At 31.9% G+C, this 23,840-nt stretch overlaps 1 protein-coding gene across 2 annotated transcripts in view; it reads left to right on the top strand.

Annotated features, from left to right (window-relative positions):
- The first annotated feature begins 622 nt into the window (after positions 1-622).
- Positions 623-23,840, top strand: part of LOC143249726 (neuronal acetylcholine receptor subunit alpha-7-like) — a 131,093-nt gene continuing 107,875 nt past the window's right edge. For both annotated transcript variants that reach the window (XM_076500044.1, XM_076500045.1), the window contains exon 1: positions 623-1,076. In XM_076500044.1, coding sequence (XP_076356159.1) covers positions 1,019-1,076 — 58 coding nt within the window. In that variant the 5' untranslated portion in view covers positions 623-1,018. The remainder of the gene's footprint in view (positions 1,077-23,840) is intronic.

Genomic DNA, 23,840 nt, shown 5'->3' with positions numbered 1-23,840 from the left:
CCACTATATAGCAAAACATTGTTACTCATAGTTATTATCAGTTGATGTTTTCACATTAAACATTGACAGGACATGCGTGAGACGAAGTAGTTGCGTATCTCCCGTGCTCGATGAATTGAAAACTGTGTTTCTGTTTTCTTATGTTCGAGTTTAATTATAGTGAACGTATTTTGTTCGGTCCCCAGTATTATTTGATCTATTAGTGTTCCATTTTCTTGTAAATAAGAGTTTTCCGTTTTTCTTGAAGTTTATATCATGGAATCTTTTATGGTGTTAAGCACAACAAGTACATTTTGCGAAACAAAATTCTGTATGAACTCCCATTTCGGTAAACATCACATGAATTACAAGTGAACTGAAATACGATTTGTATTAAATGTTTCAAATAAGTTAGAAAATACTCATTGATACTATAAACCCGTTGATGATTTTATAATTCTATATCATAGCGTCCTTTTACCGTTACTTACCTGCTTTTGTTAATTAAGATACTATGCTATTTTTCTGCAACGAACGTTCAGTTCCTTTAGATCAGGATAGGTTGACTCTACGCGCATGCGCCTGACACATCACAGCTTTCAATTGGAAATGAGTCTCGCACTGTGCAGACTCGGCGCCGAACATTATCGGTGGCTAAAAGATAGAAGCTCTTACACTGTAGTTAGACCATAAAGTTTCATCCGTGTTTCTTAGTGAGATGGGAAGAAAACTGAGATTGGCACAGAGTTACAGTGCAGAGAGAATCAACCAAATGAAAACATTTTTAATACGTTAGTAATATTGCGAATGGATTAATGAAAGAAGTCAAATAGAAAATAAGATGTCTTCCATTTTATAGAGATACATTACTAACAAACAGGTTCAACTTCTAAGTTTTAGAATACCTGTCTAGAATGTTGATGAATTTTACAGGTGAAAACAAAGATTGAAACTGGTTAACCTTTCACTCAACGTAATCAATCAGGAAATTTTTATCGTAATTTTATTTTCAAGAAGGTGATTAAAAACCAAGGCTAAGATGGTGTGTGGGATTTCAGGAGTTTTAATGACGCTGTTGTTCTTCAATGTTCTGAAAGGTAATTATATTAATATTTTGTATTACACTTTCCAATTACTTTTCTGATTTTAAGAAGTTATTTTAAGATATACTTATATAATTATTTTATGCATTTAGAAAAAAGAAATCAATGTATTTTAGACAATCATTACACGTAGTAAATATACTTATGCAAGAACTTCCTACGTAAGCGTAAGTGTGCGTTTTATGTCTACGTTGTTTAACTAAATTTATTGACAAGGAATGGACTTTTGGGAAGTCGTTTCTCAAAAGAATGTTAATCCACAAGATGCAAGAATAAAATATTTGGTAAAAGATAAAAATAATAATAATTTGACACGTCTAAATGGAAACATTTTCTTGTTTGTTTTCTGTAACGTTTTTAGCGGATGATTTTTTTCAAGCAGTAAAGACCGTGTCACAATATAATTATGCTCAAAAACAATAGACGTGCCAATTTATTCTTTATTATCATTTATCTAAGATTTGAGAAGTTATCCCACATTTTCGAAATAACATTATTTAATAAGAATTTTAAGTATGTGTTGTTTAAGAATTCTATACTGAGTAAACAGATTTGGTTTAAAACACAAATGCACCAAAACTAAACGCAAAAATATAATTTATATAACAGTTCACAGAAGCATAATAACTTTAATGACAAAATATTTGATATGATACATTTATATTCAACATAACTTATCAAAGAGAGAAAGTGAAAGTTGTAGTAATACACATTAATAAGAAGAAGTCTTAGAACGAACAAGATTTAAAATTTTGTAATATGTCTATAAATATCATGCTATGACTATTTAAATTACAAAAGAAAACAACATAAACTCCCAGTAAAATGCTAATACATACCAATATCTAGGCCCAACGATGCAATGTTGCCGTGTCATCTCAGTTAAGATTTCAGTGTTTAGCTAGATATCCGTAATTATGTAAACATTGATTCCTTCTAGTAATTGCATTATATGAATATATTACATGAAACATTGCAATAAAACATGATCTGACGAAGGGCCTGGCTTGTAGAGACGAGAGTAGGAGGAAGTTTGTAATGAAACAATCTGAAACTAAGAAAGTGAATGTTTTTTATTCTTTAAGAAATGAAGGCTGTTAAAGAAATCCTGCCACTCTGGAGACAACACGTTAAACCCAAATCTTTCATTACAATAAATTCATAAATATGCAGTAACTTTCCATGATTCTTTTGTATGGTGTATCGTGTATAGGTATATATACTTTTCGTTTCGCTTAATATGATTGATGTTCATGCACTTCCAGGCATAGGAAAACTTTGTTAGCTGCGAATTCTCGTTTCAACTGGAAGAATACCACTGAATTTTCCACATTATCATCAGTGTAGCTATCTTTCTCTTCATTTTTCTATTATTTATATCGATGTTTCGAGGTGCCTATCTGAATATATCTCCTTATTGTTTTTGTATGTAATGTAGAGACGCAGAAAAGTGCTGAAATTGTTAGTTTAGTAAAGTGTGACAAAAATATATTGTTTCTGGTTTAAAATGTAGAAACATTCTTCAAGGTTTAACAAATACGGATTAAGATGTTATTTATTTATTTATTAAATACATAAAATAGAAGGGTAACATTTTATTTATTTATTAAATCATGAAATAGAAGTGTCTGATTGTTAAAGCAATGCTACTAATACATAATAGGTGGCGTCAGAGTAACTTAAGCATTTTGTTTTGATATCACGGAATACTTGATAAATGAATTAAATTAGCGATTATTTTATCACACCAAATAACATATTGGTAACTTGCACTTGTTACTGTTGTCGTTTTCTTAGTTAGAACTGTACACTGATCTTTCTGCTTTATCTCTTATTTCGGTTACCAATGACTTTAATATTGATGTTTTTGAGTCTGAAATTTTAAAATTTCTTCGTAACCAAAATTTATTAATTTATTAACATTATGTTAATGCTAGTGTTAATAACATAATACATATTGTTATTACTACGCTAAAATAACATTTATTGTAGTTATTTAATATATATTAAATTACAAAGAGTACGTATATTTATGTAAACTAGATGATTACATATGTTTTTAATTGTCATGTGAATGATTTAATATTTTAGCAAAGAATTTTTCACTTATCAAAGGTAAATCACATATCACCACTAAAAATACCTTTTCCGTGATATATCAAGTAAACAAAATGAACTTGTTATTGAATGGTACTGGTTAAAAGGTTTAATTTAAGCTCAATATTATGTACAGCAAGTATTGTCATGTTCTTATTTTCTTCAATAATAACGTTTATGTTCATAGTCTCTACACATCCATATAATGTCGTCATGCCTTTAGGACATCTTACAAGTGAGAAGTAGTAACAGGTTTGACGTATGACTAGATATTCACAGACCTGTTTGGAGGCACTTGCTCGTTTCTTGAGAGTTGCCTAAAGTATTGATATCAAGTAAATCGTGTTTAAAGTGGAAATCCAAAGTATTCTTGTTACTTGCAACGACACCGAATTTGATGTATAACTGAGGTGTGAGTTCATTCTTTTGTTAAATCACACATCTTGTCTACAGTCTGTTTTGAACAACAATAACGCCTTCAATAACTAAAAAATGACTCCAAGAAATATGCTGTTATATTTTGTTTATTTTCCAAGTATGTTAATCATGGATATAAATTATTCTTGAAAATTGTGGATACAGAATATCAACATGAATGTATTGAAATAAAGTCAATTTTCGATCTATCAGATTAAACTAAAATATTCGGTAATATATATTTATTGATAGACTTCTAAACCACGTTTCTATACTTTAAATTTCGTAAATAATATTTATTTTATTTAAAACAATATAATTGGAACAGGCAGAAGTAATAACTGGCTGATTGTAGTTTGAATAAATAATTTTATTATCGTATAAAGTTTGCCAGAATTAGTGAATATGAATACTTGGTATTCTAATTCAAACACGCCGTAAGAAAATCATATGTACATCCTGGAAAACAAAGTAAGCGTATACGTCTTTTAATCCTCATGTAAGTATTCGATAACATCCTCTATAAGAAAAAGATTGCCATAAGATATTTACAAAAATGTTAACATGAATTTAACGTAGGATTAATTAGAATAGTCTACTGGTCTTTTTCTGTTTACAGAATGGTATTAGATTTAACATTTTTTTGTTAATGAAATTTCAGTAAGCACGGGCTTAACCAAAATGTTTGCATGTTTTGGAACAAATAAATTCAGTATTATTAAGACGGAATACAAATATACTTAGCGCTATCAAACAGAGAAATGAATATCATGTTAAACATCTACATATGTAAGCTGTATAATGTTAGATGTTCTGAAAATAGTGTTCATGATGTTCATGTGTAATTAAGCATTTCACCTATCACAACACATTCTTATCAAAACATATATAATGTTAAAAATATAATAAGTTGTTATAAATAGTGTCTATAATCTTATATAAATTCATATTAAACATTCAATACTTGGATGGTCTTTCTTGTAATCTAATAACCTCAGCAAGGCAACGTGGCATGCTGTTGATGAAGTTATTAATGTGATCCACTGTAATTTCATTCTAACTTATCACTAGAATACGCTACAACTCTTTTACATTAGCTGGTTTAGGATTATATGATTAGCAATTTTCCGGCTTAGTCCTGTCCAACAGTTCTCAATGGGATTACAATCTGTGGAGTTAGCTGGCTATTGTAATCTTGCAACGTCCTCCTGTAGGAAATAATCCTGCACAATACGTGCACTGTGAACAGTGATATCGTTATCCTGGAACACAAATTTACTGGTAAACCTTGTCCTATCATATGAGAGAAATACTGACTTCCTGTGATGTCTGTAGGAAGCACCATTGAGATTTCTCTGGAATATATGAAAAGCAGTTTTTACACCATAATGAATAGCTGCCCAAACATGTACTGTACCACCTGCTGTATGTTTCCTGTGAGAAAGACGGTCTTTTCTTGTATGTTCTCCAAGTAAACGACGAGCACGAATCCTATTGTTATCTTCAAAAACAAGACTCCTCAACTGTAAATTAGCATGCTGTCTTGTGCAAGTAACATGGTGATGGAAATGAATTATGGTTAATATCATGTTTTGCAGATAGCCCTTATAAAATAATCTTATTTAGTCAATCTCTCATTCACTATTCTTCTGGATACCGTGGAAAGCATGAGTTCACACCATTTGTGCTGTAAGGTGTTATAAGACTTTTCGACATTGAGGTGTTACCTTGATCAAAACACAGTTATCTATGAAGTAATTTTTAGGTGTCTACCAGTTGACTTTTTCGGAACGACGTTTTCTATAACCCTTTAACGTTTTAATATTCTGGATGCAGTACGCTGGGGTACTCTGCCTTTCTGACAATGTCATACCATTTCTGGACAGTCGAACAATTTTATGCTTTATAAATTCTTGTACATGACAAGGCATGAATTTATACCAAGTACAGAAAATCTGTCTGAACAAAGCATTAATTTATTTCATAAAGGATTATACCAAAACACATCCTTTTATATAAAACGGGTTTGGATGTGTGCTTTGACGAACAAATGCTCACAACAACTTATACTGAGCAGAATAACAACTTATGTATGCTTGTCCAATCACACGTTACCTTTTCTGTTGCTACTCGGGCATTTACAAAACAACTATTCCCTATATGTAGACAGCAACAGCAATGTAGAGAAATTTACAAACATTTAGGACAAAGCTGTACATAAACAACTAATATTGTAAGTTATCATTTTAGTTCTTTTGTTGTTATTGAACTTAAAGCTGTGCAATAGGTTATCTGTGCTCTGCCCATCATGGGTACTGAAATATATGATCGGATATTATAACCGATCAGACAGACGTTCCACTGAATCACCGAGGAGCTTTCACGTTAGAGTTTAACTAAAATGGCAATATTGTCGCAATATTCTGACATCAAAAGCTGAGAATTTTAAGGTGCAATCAGAGTAAAGCCAGTTTATTTGCATTTGTTTAACCATAACTGATTTATATGGACATGTTACATTTAATGTTCAGTATTGATTACCTTTCTATGCTATATTTTTCGATTGCTTACATAAACTCAATTTGTGACTATAGCTAAATTAAATTGTCAGCGGATATTTACCTTTGTACAACTAATCTCAAGGATCACGAACATAAGGTTACAAAAGAAATATGATTTCTAGTTACATCATCTGAAATGACAAATAGCAGGAACAATGGTTACATCCTTAATACCAACACATGGAACATCAGTTACAAGTTAAAAATGGAATTTGTTTAGCATATTCAATAATGGAAACAATAATTTCCCAAGTAACATTAAAAGTAATGTATTTTTGGTTGTCATTAAGAGTTACTAAAAAGAATCCCAACATTGTTGATAACAGGTAATAAAGGAAGTTTACTCAGGTTCATTAAGATAGGCATATACGTTCATGGAAGACAAGATTAAATAATATTCTATCATCATTAGGGACGCAAGAAAAAAAGATTCGCATTTTATACAACAGTTCTTGAAATAAATCAATTGTAAAGTCATTAGGCTAATGTTATTCTGAAGGCCCAGCATGGCCAAATGATTAAGGCGCTTGGTTTGTAGTATAAAGGTCACGAGTTCAAATCCCGTCACACCAAACATGCTCGGCCTTTCAAACTTGGGAGCGTTATAAAGTTACGGTCAATCCCATTGTTCGTTGGTAAAAGAGTAGCCTAAGAGTTGACAAAAAACGGTGATGACTAGTTGCCTTCCCTCTAGTCTTTCGCTTCTAAATTAGGGACGACTAGCGCAGATAGCCCTCTTGTAGCTTATTCAAAAACTAACAATGTCACCGTGGAAGATATAACTGACTTCAGAAAAATGTATAATATTTGATTAACGCGCTTTTATACGTAAGAATGTACATTTTTTGTGTTTTGATTCTGCGCAAAGCTACACAGTGGCCTATTTGTGTTTTGTCTATCACGTAGAATCGAACCTCGGATTTTTAGCGTTTTAATTCATAAAATCATCGCTGATCCACTGAGAGACGTACCTTACAGAAAAACATAAATCGTAAAACAATACTGAATTATACCTAATAGTAAATGTATAGAGTAGGATTAAATAGAGCAGGATTTTCAAAGATCCAAAATGGCATTGCGCTTCATATTTAGTTCACCAATAAGCTCAAAGCTATATAATGGTCTGTCTGTGCTTTGCACACCACAGCTATTGAAACGCGATTTTTAGCATTGTTAGACTGCAGACTTTTCGCTGAGCCACTGGGAGGATTTCAGGTAGAATTATAGTTAGAGCTATAACTGTATGATGTGAAAAAAAACACAACATTTTAAAGGAGGGAAAATTCGGTGTTCGCCATGAAAAGGAAAAAAAAACACACTCGTAGCAGAATGTTTAGGGCAGAAGCAGTCTGCGAAAGCGAAAGAACGCTCTTATTTTCAAAGTGTAGGCTCTGATTACAAAAGAGAACCATTTGCCTTAAAAAGTCATTGTAAAAAGGAGGTTTGACATATTTTGGTGCCACTATCATGATAAAAATAAGTTACGATATCGTACAGTTTAAAGGTAATTAATTTGATCACAAAGTATTTAGCAAACAAAATTCATAAAAAAGGATCAGTTCTTGTACATATTACCGTTGACTCAGCAGAAATCTTTATTTGAAAATTGTTCATAATTAAAAGATATATAATTTCATTGACAATTACAGATATCGCAATTAATCAACATGATCCTCGTAAATGCACTTTACTTCATCATTTCAAAGGAATGTAAGAATGTTTTACATAATTTATAGCAAGCTAAACCTTAATGTTACTGTATCATAGTTGTATAACGGTAACCTACGTCATTTTCTTAATAAAGATATACTATTTTTATTGCATTCGAAACTATTATGCTCTTATTCTTATAAGTAAAATTAGAACAAAGGGAAAGAGATGGTATGCGTGATTGTTTCTTTTTTTGCTACAAATGTAACAATAACTAAATCTTCACCATGAGAAAACCTGAGATTTCTGCCTTATGTAAACTTATAATTATAACATGCAACGTTGTTACAGACACTGTAAAATACTGGTCAACATTCTGGCTAAGTGGTTACTATCGTAGAGAAAACTTTGCAGCTAAGAAGTGTTTATAAGATTAATATTAATTTTAACGCATTCTTGCCAATCTTTTTTTCCATATAACGTTATAAATTATTTTCTTAGTTTGAAAGTTTACAGAGTTATTTTCGAATTTATCTTTAATACACATTTTCGTGTATACCAGTTTTTCTTGTGAGTATTATTTCATTTTCTTTCATGTGTATGTGATATTACTCTAGTATTATATTGATTTCTATTATAACCAGGACGAAAAAGGATTCATTAGGGGTTCACTGCACTTCTAGTTGTCTGTGAAAACGTAATATAATTTGATATTTCTCGCTTAACCATGCTTTTCAAGGAAACAGTCATAAAATGGGAAATCTGGTTTGAATTTCCCATTTTAATAATTTATTGATTAATTTTACGTGCTCTTGTTTGGTTTTGAACTCTTCTTCTGAATACAATCCCGTTCTAATAAGTTGGTCGGGATACAAATGCTGAAAATTGATCTGGATCTTCAATTAGCTTGGAACAATTTAAACATGTAGCTGTATATCCTGAGGTTAAACTATTAAGTTGTAACATATGTCCTTGGTGACAGCAAAAACAAAATCGTTATTAAAACCCAAAACATTAGACATATAATTAATTCCTTGCACCTTAAAAACACTAACACTGTAATTACTATGAGTTTCAGAAATTAAATATTTTATATTGAGCATATATACTTTGCTTAGAATGGCGATTATCACCCTCCTCTCTTCCAGAGCGTATTTACTTTAAGATATTATTTAAAGTTCAAAAATACTATGGATACATCTGAGCCCGAGAGTATATTAATACTTTATAATGTTTAGGATGATTTCCACTCTGCTCAGTTTTGCTAGTCATATACATTTATATACAGATGTGTAAGAAAACGGTTTATATTTGTAGCATTAAATTTTGAACCTGCAAAAAATGTTTTGAAATACAATCTACTTGTAGAGAATATGATTATGTTTGTCAACTTGCGTAACTCTCGCAAGTCTAAAAAAAACCGTAATTGATAATCATGTGTTACTTCTGTATAATTTTTCTTTTTGCCAAGGTTTCTTTAGAATCATTACTGAAAGATATCAAATCTTATAACATAACGAGCTTTCAAGCGTGTCTTCTTTAATATGCACATCTTGTACAAACGTAAGCCATCATCCGAAGAACGGAGATCCTAGAGTGACTATTTGAGAGTTCCACACAGTTGTCACTGCTTCCATCATTTACAAGAAATATTACTACATGTAAGCTTATGTGTGATTTTTTGAAAATCACGTCATACGAATGACATCGAGATACATAAATCTATATATTTCCATCTCCTGCATTAATCGTATCCCTTCAATGTTCCTCGAATGAGAACGAATTAGTACTGCACCATGTACTGAAACATTTTGGACACATGTTTTTCTTCCCACACAAACACCAGGAGATCTACATAGAAAATGAAGGTACAATAATGTTCCCCGAAAATATTTCTTTATGCCCTCCACTTAGTTTTACTATGCGTGCTTCTATAAGGTGGAAGATGAAGAATATTTGTTTATGAATTTCTAATACTTTATGTATTTATACTATGTAAACAATGACGTTATATTTATATTGAAATTTAATTGTATACCTCACTGATTTTTCACACTTGTGTGCTCGACCACTATCATCTGCTATTCAAATAATAATGATTATAATACTGCATATTTTCCCAGATCATCTGAAATGTCTATCAAGAAAACAAGCTTGTTAATTCGTCAGTTCCTCTAAATAACGAACAATTAATTTAAGAAAATAATAATTAATAGTGTAGGGTATTACAATGAATAGCTACTAAAGTTACCAATAATTATTGTATTGATTTAGATTTGCTCTGTCATGAATAAAATAAAATATAAAATACATTTGAACAATTAATACATTACATATCGTAAAAATGTCGTCAAACAATTTGCTAAAAAAATAGCGTCTAAACCCCCGTCCCCCGCTGGTACAGCGCTAAATCTAAGGATTTATCAGGGGTTCGATCCCCCTCGGCGGACTCAGTAGATTGCCCGATGTAGCTTTGCTACAGCAACACACACACACATTGAATAACCCCTAAGTCTGTATTCAGTCTACTTGGAGAGCTCTGGCATAGGGCGAAATGTATGTCGGCACTTCATACAGCAGATTTAACGTGGCTGATTGTTATTATATACTTCGGTCTACTTTCTAAGGTTCTTATTATTAAATTATTGTCACTCTGCTCTGCTGTGGCTCAACGGTAGGTTTGATAGTTTACAAGCTGAAATTCTTTGGGGCACGCACAACAGAAAGAACTCAAGGTGTAGCTCCGCATCCAGAAAACAAAACAGATATGATTATAATTTATATTATAGACAAAATAGAATTATTAAACACCAATAAATCATTCACAAGTGTTTAACTAAAAACTACAATAATGAACAAAACAATAACACATATGATTGAAATGATCACTGTTTTATCCAGGTAGGGTTTAATTACATGTACTGTTTCCTTAACAAAATAATATTTCAAAATGAGTCTGATCTCACAATTAAAATAGTGATCTTGGTTGGACGTCGAAACTCAAAGTGTCACTTCGAGCTATCACTTACTATGATCAAATACCACAGTATCATGTGTAGCACTTAGAGAACAAGAAAAGACACAGTAAAAGAAAATAAAAAACTGACAAAAGTCATGATAGTAAAGAATCTCGTTTCTACACATTCACATGCTCTCTTAACTCACATTATATTACAGTCGTTATCATTACCAAGACTTCTAGTGGTTTGTTCTTACACTGCTGCACTCCATATATTTCTGATTCCAGAGAAAAAATAACACAATGTAACAAAATTTTTACTTTTTCTTGTTCCTGGGCAAAAATTGTTATTTCTCAATTGCTTATGTCTAAAGTAAATGAAAAATAACTGTTTTTTTCTTCAAACTTTGATTTTGTGACCTTGGTAATGAAATTTTCAAATTTCACATTTTCCATAACATTCCACGTAGATTCAGTGTTGAGTAGCTGAAAGAGAAGTTTCTCGAACTGACAAGAATTTTCAAGAACTTTCTAGAATGTTGTAGAACTTACGAGAATTTTCTAGAACCTTCCGAAGTATTATATTTACGGGAGCTCACCGCTTTAGTTTAGTTCTAGCTGCCTAAGTGAACACATAGACCTAGCTGATTTTATAAAAGATGGCATCAAGAAGCTACAAGCATCCTCCAGACGCATTCTGCTATGTATGTGGCAAGTTTATCAAGACAAGAGCGAAAAAAGAACTCTGTGACAGCATCTGTTAAAATGTGTGAAGCCTACAAGACATATTTCAGGCATGTCTGTCGGGGTTCAAGACAAACCCTGAACACTTCATTTTACCTGCGAGCACTGCAAAAAACTTCTAGAAGGTAAGATGGACAATTTTTCCTTACTTGAATATTAAGATTTTATATTATACAAATTTTAGACTTTTTGAAATTCGGTGCACCTGAAAGAGGAATACAACAGCATCAAGACTTTGCTAGAAGCCTCGAAGTGTGATAAGTATGGCTGGGAGGTTATCGGAGACTTCAAAATGGTGGCATTCCTGATGGGTCTCTAAGGAGGCTTTACCAAGTTTCCTTTTGGGACAGCAGGGACACCGCAACGCACTACAAAAGGAGCACTGGCCCCACGGACCGAGTTCTCTGTGGAGAGGCATAAGCTTAAGAGTGAGCCGCTTAAGACCCACAGAAGGTGTTGTGCCCCCCTTTGTTATATAAAATTATGCATTATGAAACCTACAGAAGGTGTTGTTCCCCCCTTTGTTATATAAAATTAGGCATTATAAGACCCACAGAAGGTGTTGTTCCCGCCTTTTTTATATAAAATTAGGCATTATGAAACAATTTGTCACAGGTCTTGATGAGGAGTCTGCAGCCTTCAAGTACCTTCGAGACTTCTTCCCTAAGTTGTCTGAGGCAAAGGTCAAAGCTGATGTTTTTGTGGGACCACAAATAAAGAAGTTCCTGGAATGCACAGAATTCCCCAAGAAGCTCAGTAGGAAGGAAAAAAATAGCTTGGAGTAGCTTTGATGCAGTGGTTCGGGGCTTCTTGGGCAATCACAAGGCCGAAAATTGAAAATTATGTAGAAGTGGTTGAGGCTCTGGGGAAGAACTACGGCAGAATGGGCTGCAGGATGTCCCTGAAAGTCCATATCCTTGACGCTCATCTCGAGAGCATGGGATCATAGTCAGAAAAGCAAGGCGAGTACTTCCATCAAAATATCCTGGACTTTGAATGCTGCTACCAAGGAAAGTATAACGAAAACATGATGAGAGACTATATTTGGGGGCTGATACATAAACATGATTTACATTGCAGTCGCAAATCTCGAAAAACTACTCACTTCTAAACATTTTTGTATAACTTTAGTATAAAAACATGCAAATCTTGATTCATATGTTGTTTTATTCAGACCTTATGTGAATGAAAATGTGCAAATTTGCCCGTTTTAACATAAAAAATAGGTTAATTTCTAAATTTTATTACTCAGGTCACAAAAGCAAAGTTTGAAAGGAATAATGGCCATTTTTTGTACTTTTACAACATAAGCAAATAAGAAATAACACATACTATCCAGGAACAAAATTTGTGTTACGTAGTGTAATTAACATTTGGAAAAATAATACTTATAACAAAACACAACTTGTCAGTAAACACCAAATTTATTCAAAAACCAAGCACAGAATTATTTAAAAACTACACTGACAAACATAAAACCAACATTATTTATAAAATATAATGCAACAAATGCCACGACTTTTATATTAGAGAAACAAACAGAAAAATGGAAATCAGTATCAAAGAACATAAAAAGTCACCTTCACACGTTTTCGAACACTGCAAGTCAACTGAACACAACATAACCATAAAAAAAACCACCCAGGGAAACAAGTAAAATAAACGCAAAATAAAAAAACCCTACTTATACAACAACTAAAACCGAAATTAAACCAATATAAAGGAAACCTTTATACCCATACTAACTAACAACCTAACATTTAACTGCGACGCCGCCTACAATTCAGTACCCGTTTCCACTCTCATCCCTAAAACATGTTCTTGGCAACGGTCATTTGCATACTCTCCTTGTTAACCTGAAGATGACGCAAGGAGATCGAAACGTTCCTTCTTTATTTTAATTAAAGTTCTAACATCCATACCATTCGTCTTAAGAACACATTGTCAATTCCTTTTACAATCCAAGACAACTCAGTCAAATACCCTCTAGCTCGCGCCTCGTTGGTACAGCGGTAAGTCTGCAGATTTACAACCCTATAGTCAGGGTTTCGGTTCTCTTCGGTGGACTCAGCAAATAGCCAGATGTGGCTTTGGTATAAAGAAACACAAACCATATAACTCTTATTTCTTCAAGTCGAAACAAATTCCAAAAATCTTAATCTCTCCGCATATGACACCTTTCTCATGCCAGGCACCTGTTATGTCACCCAATTTAACTTTATTATGCTTTTCTTTTGTTTTACCTCTCGTACCCTTTGTGAGTCAGCCTTGATTTTCACTTGCAGCCATCCTTTTCTTTCTATGAGAAACATGTTTACATTGAATATTTAATCGTTGTTTGCTCATTTTATAGGCTAACTGGAATAAAACAGATCTCAGAAACTACAGCAGGTGTACAACACTTTTTATGAGAATATTTAACTAAAATCAAGAGAAGTCGAAGCATTTTCAAAAGCCAGTGTTAAAATTAGGATTTGAAATCATATTTGAGCGGGTCTTGTCGAATGCGTTCTAAGAGCATAAAGTTTTAGATATTTTTTTTATTATCTTGTTTTTTTAAGTTGGGTTAAGCACAAAGCTACACAATGAGCAATCTGTGCTCTGCCTACCACGGGTATCGGAACACGGATTTTAGCGTTGTAAGTCCGCAGACATACCGCTGAGCCACTGGGGGGCTTTTATTATCTAATGAAAGACATGACACATTAACAACACTTTCTAGAGGAAACACATTTTCTCACCCCCTGTATATATATGTTTATTTATTTTGTCAAATGTAGTTAGAGCACTCAGCTGATTTTTACCAGGAAGAATCCCTACAACAAACTTAACATCTTCTTTACTCCTTTTCTCGTCCCATTTAGATGCAAAACAACGACTGGACGTTCTTAACCTATCGAGATTCAATAACGTTTAGTCTATCCAGCCGAAGACGCTTTAATTTAATAAAATAAATGGGTGACCTATGATAATTTATACCACCATATTACAAAAATAGCTTCAGTTACCGTTTAGGTTGCGTTAATATTCCAGAATATTGATTTCATAATGTTGCTTAGTCACAGGTAGGGCCTTAATACCTGTACCTTATAGCTAAGTCACAGGTAAGGCCTTTCCGTTCTACGTTGCAGTTTAGTCACAAATAGAACTTTACTTGACCTACTTTATTACTTAGTCAGAGGGTAAGCTGTACTAGGTCTACCTTGTTACTTAGTTATAGTTAGGGCCATACGTGACCTACATTGTTGCTTACTTTCATAAAGGGCATTCCTTAGTCCACGTTCTTGTTTAGTCAAAGGTAGGGCTTCATTTGGCCCGCATTCCTAAACCGTTGGTTTTGCAAGAAAACTAACCATTAGATTTTCTAGGAAAGTATTATTGTGTTTGAAACAGTTGTGACGAGCTATTTCAGTTATGATTTTAAGAAAATATTTGGTTCAAAGAAATAGTCGCTGTCTTCATGTGATAAGAAAGCAAATTAAAACAGAGATCAATATTTCTTATTAATAATGAAAGTTATTAATTCTTCAACAAGTATTGGTAAAACTTAAAAAAAAAGTTTGTTCACCAACCTATTAAATGCCATCTGCTTTTCTAATTGTGTTGTTTTAATGTCATAAAATAAGAGTTATTTTAAAATGTGTTTGATAAATATTTTTAATGTGAAATTCTTTTCAACTGCAAATAATTTTACTTTTATTTTAATATCAATAAATTTATGTAAAAAACATTTTACTTATTAACTCTATGAGACTCCAACAAACCCAAACCCTTCAGTGTTTTTATCTCCACTTTAAGTTGTCTTTTAATTATCATTATGTAAAAAATTCATCTGTTCTCTTTCGGATTTGTGATTTTTTTAGTTCAGGAGTGAAGTAATGAGAAACAGAATGTTTGCTAGCCTCATCTATATTCCATGCGAAATACTTAAAGTTGAAAATAACTCATGTGTTATCCATGGTCGTCTGTAAACTTATATTTAATATAGGAATTCGTTGAGTACTACTTATTGTAGAACCATGTGCATCCTGGTTCCATAACTTTTTTTTTTTGTATCTTGTAGAACACCAGTGGTTTAGAGAGCTATATATAAGAGAGAGCCAAGAACGATTGGTTATTAATGTATAATGAACATATATGAATATATATACAACTCTTAAAATCGTTGAATAGGTAAGCCATTGGCTGCACTTCAAAGACTGTTAAAGTACAAACATGCAGGCCGAAACTTTGAAGCAAGAAGGTATTCATAAATATGGAACACACATTATGTGGCTTTATGAGAATTTCAAATAGCGCTTTCATGACATATGTATTGATATTTATCTCCAGTCTTAGACCAATCGTAAGTGGAATTAAGTTTCTGGAATTACCGAATATAATAACAAGAGGTATTGTTGTTGAAAAAAGTCTTAAAGAAATAATTAATCAGTATGAGAAAATCTTCAGAGTCTTCAACTAGATTAGAACAGAGCAATGATAATTTCGACACATTGTGCAGCCATTGGTGTATACTAGTTTAATTATTTTATTCGGTTCCATATGGAAAAGATGTATAAAGTGAAAAGCTTTTGACTGTTTAATGTGCATCAGTGAATTCAGGGTTTGACTCGTGTAAATGATACACTAAAGCATTATATATATATAAGTAAAGTTTTGCACTTTAATAGTTATCAAAGTGATTTATTATTTATTATCTATTTAAGCCGCATACAACAACAAGTCAAGTAGTAATTTAGCTTTCTAAACTTTTATAAAACTGGGTGAAAAAGAGGTTATGATTTATTACATTAAAATTGTTCAAAATAGTTTAATACCAATTTTGGCTTAATTTACTATTAGTTAGATTTACAAAACTAACCTTTTCTTCTGAGATAAGTTTTTCATCTGTACAACAATAACAAGTACGGTATCAAATGTGATGACGTAGCCAGATGTTCAGAATTTATATTCTCAGCGCTAAAACGTATCTCAGACTATAAGACCATGCTATTTGACCTGTTTTAAATTATTTAATACCTGTTAAGGCCCTTGAATCTGAGTTGAAAAAAGTATTCATACGAATTGAAGCCCATTAAGGTAAAATAAAAAGTGTGACTAGTAAAACTACATCCTTCTTTTTAAATGAGCTATTAATTTTCTACACTTTTGTCGGAAGACATTCATTTTAAAATAGTTTTACTCCCATTTATTTGGTTTCAATGTAATCAAGAGTAACTATAAAAGTCTTACTACTTTATCCGAAAGTTTTTGTTTTTGAATTTCGAGCATAGCTACTCGAGGGCAATCTGCGCTAGCCGTCCCTAATTTAGCAGTGTAAGACTAGAGGGAAGACAGCTAGTCGTCACCACCCACCGCCAACACTTGTGCTATTCCACACACAATTCGTTGGTAACCAACGAATAGTGGGATTGACCGACATGTTTTAATGCTCCCACCGCTGAAAGGGAGAGCACGTTTTGTGCGACGAGGATTTGAACCCCGCAACCTTCAGATTACGAGTCGAACGCCTTAACCCATCTGGCCATGCTGGACCATCCTAAAGGGATTGTGCGAAAATTTTTTTTTATGCAAACGCCATCGTTACAATATATGAAATAAGTATTGTGTGTATATATATATAACATTGAAAAGTGTTACATTCAAAAAGAAAACATTAGTCTCTTGCATTCAAAGACACTTGTACAAATTGACATATCAAAAACTAAGAAAATGTATAGCCATCAGACCAATTATGATCTTATGTAGCATTATGGACTGTCATGACGTGGGGACACTCCAAAATCGTTTTGATATAAAGTAGTTAATCTTGAATGTTATTACGACAGTTGAGAAGAAATTCCACATATTTATGTAAATGTAAATGTGAGATTAATTTATAATTATGGTAAAGCTACAAGGCACCCTGTTGTTGTAAATAATTTTCAACTATTGACCAAAGGGAAGGTACACAGTAAATTAGATCGTACCACCATCCATTCGTGCTCAGGAATTATTTGTTTCTTTTTTAAGATATCTTACATCTCGAGATGTGGAGAATATTTAGAAATATCATATAGAATCAAACTAGGCTTAATAACTCCGAAGGACAGGACCAACCTATGCCTGAGAGTGTCTTTCACTAGCACTTCTCTCTATGATAGACTTATCAGATGCAATACTGCACTTAAGTCTTGATAGGCAATTGATTAATTAGTTTAGATATAATAGTAGGTTTGGAAAAAGCACATCCGTAACCTACTGCGATAAATTGAATGTAATTACTAATTGATACAAAACTGTTTAAAATTATTTGTATTTGTAATTAACTTTTTAATAAGCAGGCAACCATTTTTAGAAAAATGAACTGAAGATGTTATAGTTAACTAGTTATTTTAAACACAACCTACAGGTCATGTGTATTTATTATATAGAGTGAGTTTACAAGTATGTTTTTGTCATGAATAAGTCACCAAGATTATAAACGTAATAAAACCTTTTTTTTTTTAGTGAATAACTAACTAGTCGTTCGTCAAATTTGATGCTCCACATCGAACAGCTCGTTTGTGTAATAATTCTAAATAGTGCTACTTTTTAAGTTAATTATAAAAACGTGTTTCGTATGTCTTACTAATTTTGCCAAGCGAATGTTGTTTATATAGGTAACATTAATGAAATATGATAAATCATAATAACATCATTAATAACAACAAATTTTTTGATGATCAGGGAATATAATTTTAAAATATCTTTGCACTAGTAATTATGCTTAGGAAAAACTAATTTGCTAGAAGACGTAGAGGATTACGTTAATTTTGTGTGGCTAGATTTAGAAAAGAGTTATTAATTATACGTAAACTCAATAAGAGTCAGAATATGTATTAAGAATGTTTATTTATCGGCCCTATTAATTTCTTTAAATACAACATTTCTTATTATTCAGAAAATTACTAAAGAAATAGATTTTTGACGAGCTTTTTTCAGATTTTAAAAATAAGGTTCCCGAAAATTGCTGTGGCAAACAGTGCTCTCTAGTTTGTCTTCTCTTATAAATATAATTATATCAATTTATTGCCATGTTTCGGTATTTCTTAATTGCTTTGAATTGTTCACTCAATTTGAATTTAAAAGCTTAATTCAATGTCTTTAGGATAATTTCCGTGACCAAATCAGAAATTCCATTTTTTTATCTGATTTTAAAATTTCATACGTTACCTTTGTTGTATAATATATGAACTATAAAACGAGACAATGTGAAAAAACGTACCCAAAATATGTGAATTTAAGTAATTCGTACTGTACGCGCAAAGACAAAACAACGACACTGAAATATTACTGGTGAATTATCACTAAACGAGAATATTTTGAATATTACGTAACATTATTTTCAATTTATACAAAAAATGTCAAATGTTGTTAGAATATCTCCAAATATGACTATGGATCTGATTAACAAAAACGTTTCTCAACTTTGAACTATTGTACTTTTAGAATTCAAAGACCAAAATTTCACTATTGGATCAAATGCTCACTTGTTTTCTCAGACAGATTTCTACGATTAACAATGTAGTTCAATTTTCTTTTTCTTTTTTTTTCACTCTTCAAATCATTTGCCTAAATAATGCTTTTTAGACTTATTATTGGGGTTGATTCTACAGTTTTATTTACTTTTATTGTAATCTTAGATAACTTATTATTACGTACGCACATTCTGGAGAAAAAAAGACGAAATTTGACGAATTTTATCTTTTGACGAATTTGACACAAGCGTCGAAATGCAAGAAAGATGCACATGTTTCTATGTGTTCAGGATTGTTTTTTGTTAAATTCCAATTTTATCAAATTGATATAATAAACCGTAAAATTTTAAGACTCTATAAAATGCAAAAACTCTTTCACCTAAATTTATACAAGCAACAACCTCAATAGATTCACTAACCAAAACCTTTCATAGTTTTGATCTACATAACACCAAAGAAATTCGTTCACCTAAACTTATGTAAGTAACAATCTTAGCAGATGCCATAACCAAAGCATTTTATACATTTCACCCATATTAAAAACACAAGATATTCCTTTACGTAAACTTAGGTACGCAACTATCTCAGTAGACCAATGATATTTCATACACTTAAATAACACCACATTCCATAATATTAGTTTTAAAACCCAAGTTTTAAAAGTTCCTAGATTATGTATATGCAGTAACTTCAGATCTATACAACAAAAGTGTTATTGTGTGACAATGGTTACCCTAAACTATAAAAAATTTAAAGACAAATATATAGATAATTTATATTTCAGCACTCTTAAGAAATATTATGGTATATATGAATATTCCACTTAATATGAAAACATTATGTAATTTTACCAACAAGCTATTAAAGTAATATGTTTGAAACATTAAGTTAATCTTGTAGATATCTTCTTACATATATTTTATGTTTTAATCTATTGAGAACATAGTGTATCTATAAGAAAGTAAAATAACTAAAGGAAAAGTAATTTCTAGTCAATCCGACAAGACACAAAGGGCAATCAATACACAATACACAAGAAGTATTCAAAGGCTTGACATTGTTTTAATTAGACAGTTGATATCCTTAATTACAAGGTTAATCTATGTGTATTAGATAGTTTTGCATTTCATTTGATTAAGAAAATTCTACTGTCAGAACAAGAGTAGATTTATTCTAAAAGTCACAAATGTATGACATGTCATAATTATGACGTACATCTTCCTATTTCTTCTCTTCAATTTTATCATTATATCAAATCAAATTAGCTATTCCTGTTTCTTTATGCTATTCTTTTAAAACAATCTTTAAATTACTGATAAGTTTTATTTATCATTAAATTCATTTTTCTAGGACTTCTTTTTGCTTGTTTGCATTACATAGAACAGAAACGCATTCGTTTCATTTCTGTATTATATGAAATGTTAGGTTTTACATGCGTATTATATACGTATAAACAGATATTTGTTTTATAAACTTTACACATACATATTTGTTTCTGGATGGATTACTATTAACTCCGTTTTCTTCTAAAATACTGAATTAAAACAAATGAATTTGAAGGAATTTCTAGCTAAAATTTATCTTTATTTTACCCAACCAGTTGGCCATTATTCATTAGAAAACAGGCGTACTTAAGATGTTTAACATTATTACCTTCTTTGAAAGAGATCAAGTGATGTGTTGATAACATGTATCAGGAAATATCTGGATGCTTAAATAATGTTCAATGGTCATTCACCACACATTTTCTTCATTCGTGTTAGTCAATCCCACTATTCGTTGGTAAAAGAGTAGCCCAATAGTTGGCGGATGGTGGTGATGGCTAGCTGTCTTCCCTCGAGTCTTACACTACTAAATTAGTCACGACTAGAGCAGATGGCACACATACAGCTTTGCGCGAAGTTCAAAACAAACAAACTATTCGAAATAAAAGCATGCGATTTCTTTTATTCTTCTAAATGGTCTCCATTTTTTAATATTTTTTTGTAAATTTGCTCCTTATCAGCTATATTCTAAAACTATGAGAAAGATGAAAGTTGACACCGCAATTGTGATTAATTAGAGTTCCAATATATTGAATCTACCAAAATGTGTGTGTTGTTATATGTGAGTATACAAGCAGTGTCCACAATATACACACTTGTTTGTTGCAAAACTATGTTTACATTTATTTAAAAATAATAATAATATATAAGTGTAACGTTTTAACTTTATATAATATGAAGACACAATTCATATGAGCACCAGAATGTGGGAACTTTCGGAATATAGCACCAATTACAACGGAAAGAAACATTACTGTTTATAGATTTGTGGGAACATTCAGGAATGAAGATTTAATGACGATACTTTATTCATACAACAAATTAATGTTTCCGAAAGCATGGTTAATAATGTAATATTTACTTTCATGTAACTAATTTATATATTTTTGTTAGTTGAAAAATAAATGTTATTTTGTTTAAAGAGAAAGGTAAACTGTAAGTTTTAGAATTTTCACATGCAGATAATTTACAAAAATACATCTAAAACAAATACTCTAAGGTTAATCCACAAAATAAAGTATTTGGTTTGTTTTTACCAATTTTTTTGAGAAATACTGTATGTGTTAACAGGTATTAGCAACGATTGGAAGCTGGTGAGAGTTTTCGAAACTATCCTAGCCATTACAACACATAGCTACATACGGAAAACTAGGAGCTTCAGTGAGTTCCTTCATTGATTTGCTTGCTTGTTGAATTTCACGCAGAGATGCTAAAGAGACATCTTTGCTTTGAAGCTGTAATTTATAAGTGATAGTTTAGAGGGAAAGTAACTGTTCAACACCATCGATCACCAACTCTTATACAATTCTAATTGAATAATGAGATTAACCGTTACATTATTACGCTCACACGGATGAAGGGGCGATAGTCTTCGTTGATGAAATTTGAGCTCTTGTCCAGCAGATTACGATCTGAGTGCTATAATGATCAGGCCATGCCAGGCCAACTACCACGAAAACTCGTTTTCTAGAAGTCGTTGTATAGAATTGCCAATGGCATGTTCCGTCGTTTCTCTCCAAATAATTGCGAAACACGATAAGAATAGTGGTCTGTGAGCATAAAATGTAAATGATTTTTGACTTCAGAGTCATTCGAAGTCAAAAACTATTATTATTAACGAACCACCCAGTTCAACTAGAGGATTTAATAGCTTGATGTAAATATTTTATGCATGCCTCTGATTTAGTAATTATCCAGACTTTAGAAATTATTTTAAATTGTATGGATTTTCTTGTACGTGTAACTGTTTTAGCAATGGAAATATTTAATAATGAAAGATATTAATAATTTTAATATTAAGCTGCTTTTTTATATAGAAATACACAAGAGGATCCTTTATGGGTTATCTTAATAAGAATGTTAACAACTGTTGAAGCGTACAAAGACTACAGTAAGAAAAAAACAAGTTGTTATTTGAAATACATTGAATCAGTTATAAATTGATATATGATAATTTAACATTAATATATGTTAATGTATGAGTAAATTATTCAGAGAAACATAGTATTATGAATGTTTAACAATATTTGATATTCAACTTTTCAGTTATTTCAGACAAGCAATGCTCTTTTTTGCCAAACAATACACAAATGATAATTATATAAATTAGTTTTAAAACTAAAATAGAATATTATGTTGAGGTTTGTTGCACTTTATAAGAATGGTGTTTGAGGCCTGATAACTGTAACTAATTTCTCCATCTTTGATAGTGATCAACGTGATGACTATAATTATGCCTTGTTGTTTCAATAATAACACTCTTGAGGTCACTCTTAGACAATGAATGTCCACATATTTTCTATAGGTCCTTCAATCTATGTGGAACTCGGCTTCTGATACAAGTTTAAGCAATACAGATACACGGAATTCCATTATAACTACAATGGAAAAATGATAAATCGGATAAAATGTTATGATTCTAATTCCGTTCCTCTGACTATTTTTTTCAACAGCAACTGATTTCTTGCATTGCTTTGTAACTTGTGAGTCCTCACCAGCTTTAAATACTTGTTTATTATCTAGTTGGCAGTTCGAGGAAATACACCCAATTTTATTCGAACGGCTTTCTCAGTCAGAAAATTCTCTTTTGTATAACCGTAGCTTCCTTTACAGGTTAAAGGCATAGAGAGCTCCACGTTGGCTTGTGGTTCCGTTGTAGAATAGAATGTTGTCAGACGCTCTGTGCAGTGCGTGTTCTTCCATTTCATGTAGGACATAGAAGGCTTCCTTTGTCGACATGTTGTACCCATTGACGCTATGTCTCGTTGTAAGAATATCCTTTCCAGACTGAGCTATACTTCAGCCGTACCTTAAGCATTGCGGCATTTCTCTATCTAACATTTTGAATTCACTAAACAAAAATAAACATATAATGCTAAAACTTTTTATCCCCGTTACCACAAATACAGTATGCAGCCACTCGTCGCTGTATAAACAAATACATTAAATATTTCATGTAAAACATGATTAGCGCGATGTATATTAAAGCTCCTTAGCGAAACTTCTGATACTGTTTCAACCTGCGGATTGCTATGTAAACAATTATAAACCTCTTTAGCTCCTTAGCAAAACTTCTGATACTGTTTCAACCTGCGGATTGCTATATAAACAATTATAAACCTCTTTAGCTCCTTAGCGAAACTTCTGATACTGTTTCAACCTGCGGATTGCTATATAAACAATTATAAACCTCTTTTCCTCTAATTCCAAACATATATTTGCAACTAAGTTAACAACAACAATTACTTTATTAAAGTTTCAAATATTTTAAATTAAACACTATGATC

Source organism: Tachypleus tridentatus, chromosome 4 (genome assembly GCF_004210375.1).
Source record: "Tachypleus tridentatus isolate NWPU-2018 chromosome 4, ASM421037v1, whole genome shotgun sequence".
In the NCBI taxonomy this organism is placed as follows: domain Eukaryota; kingdom Metazoa; phylum Arthropoda; class Merostomata; order Xiphosura; family Limulidae; genus Tachypleus; species Tachypleus tridentatus.
This window is presented reverse-complemented; position numbering and strand designations above follow the sequence as displayed.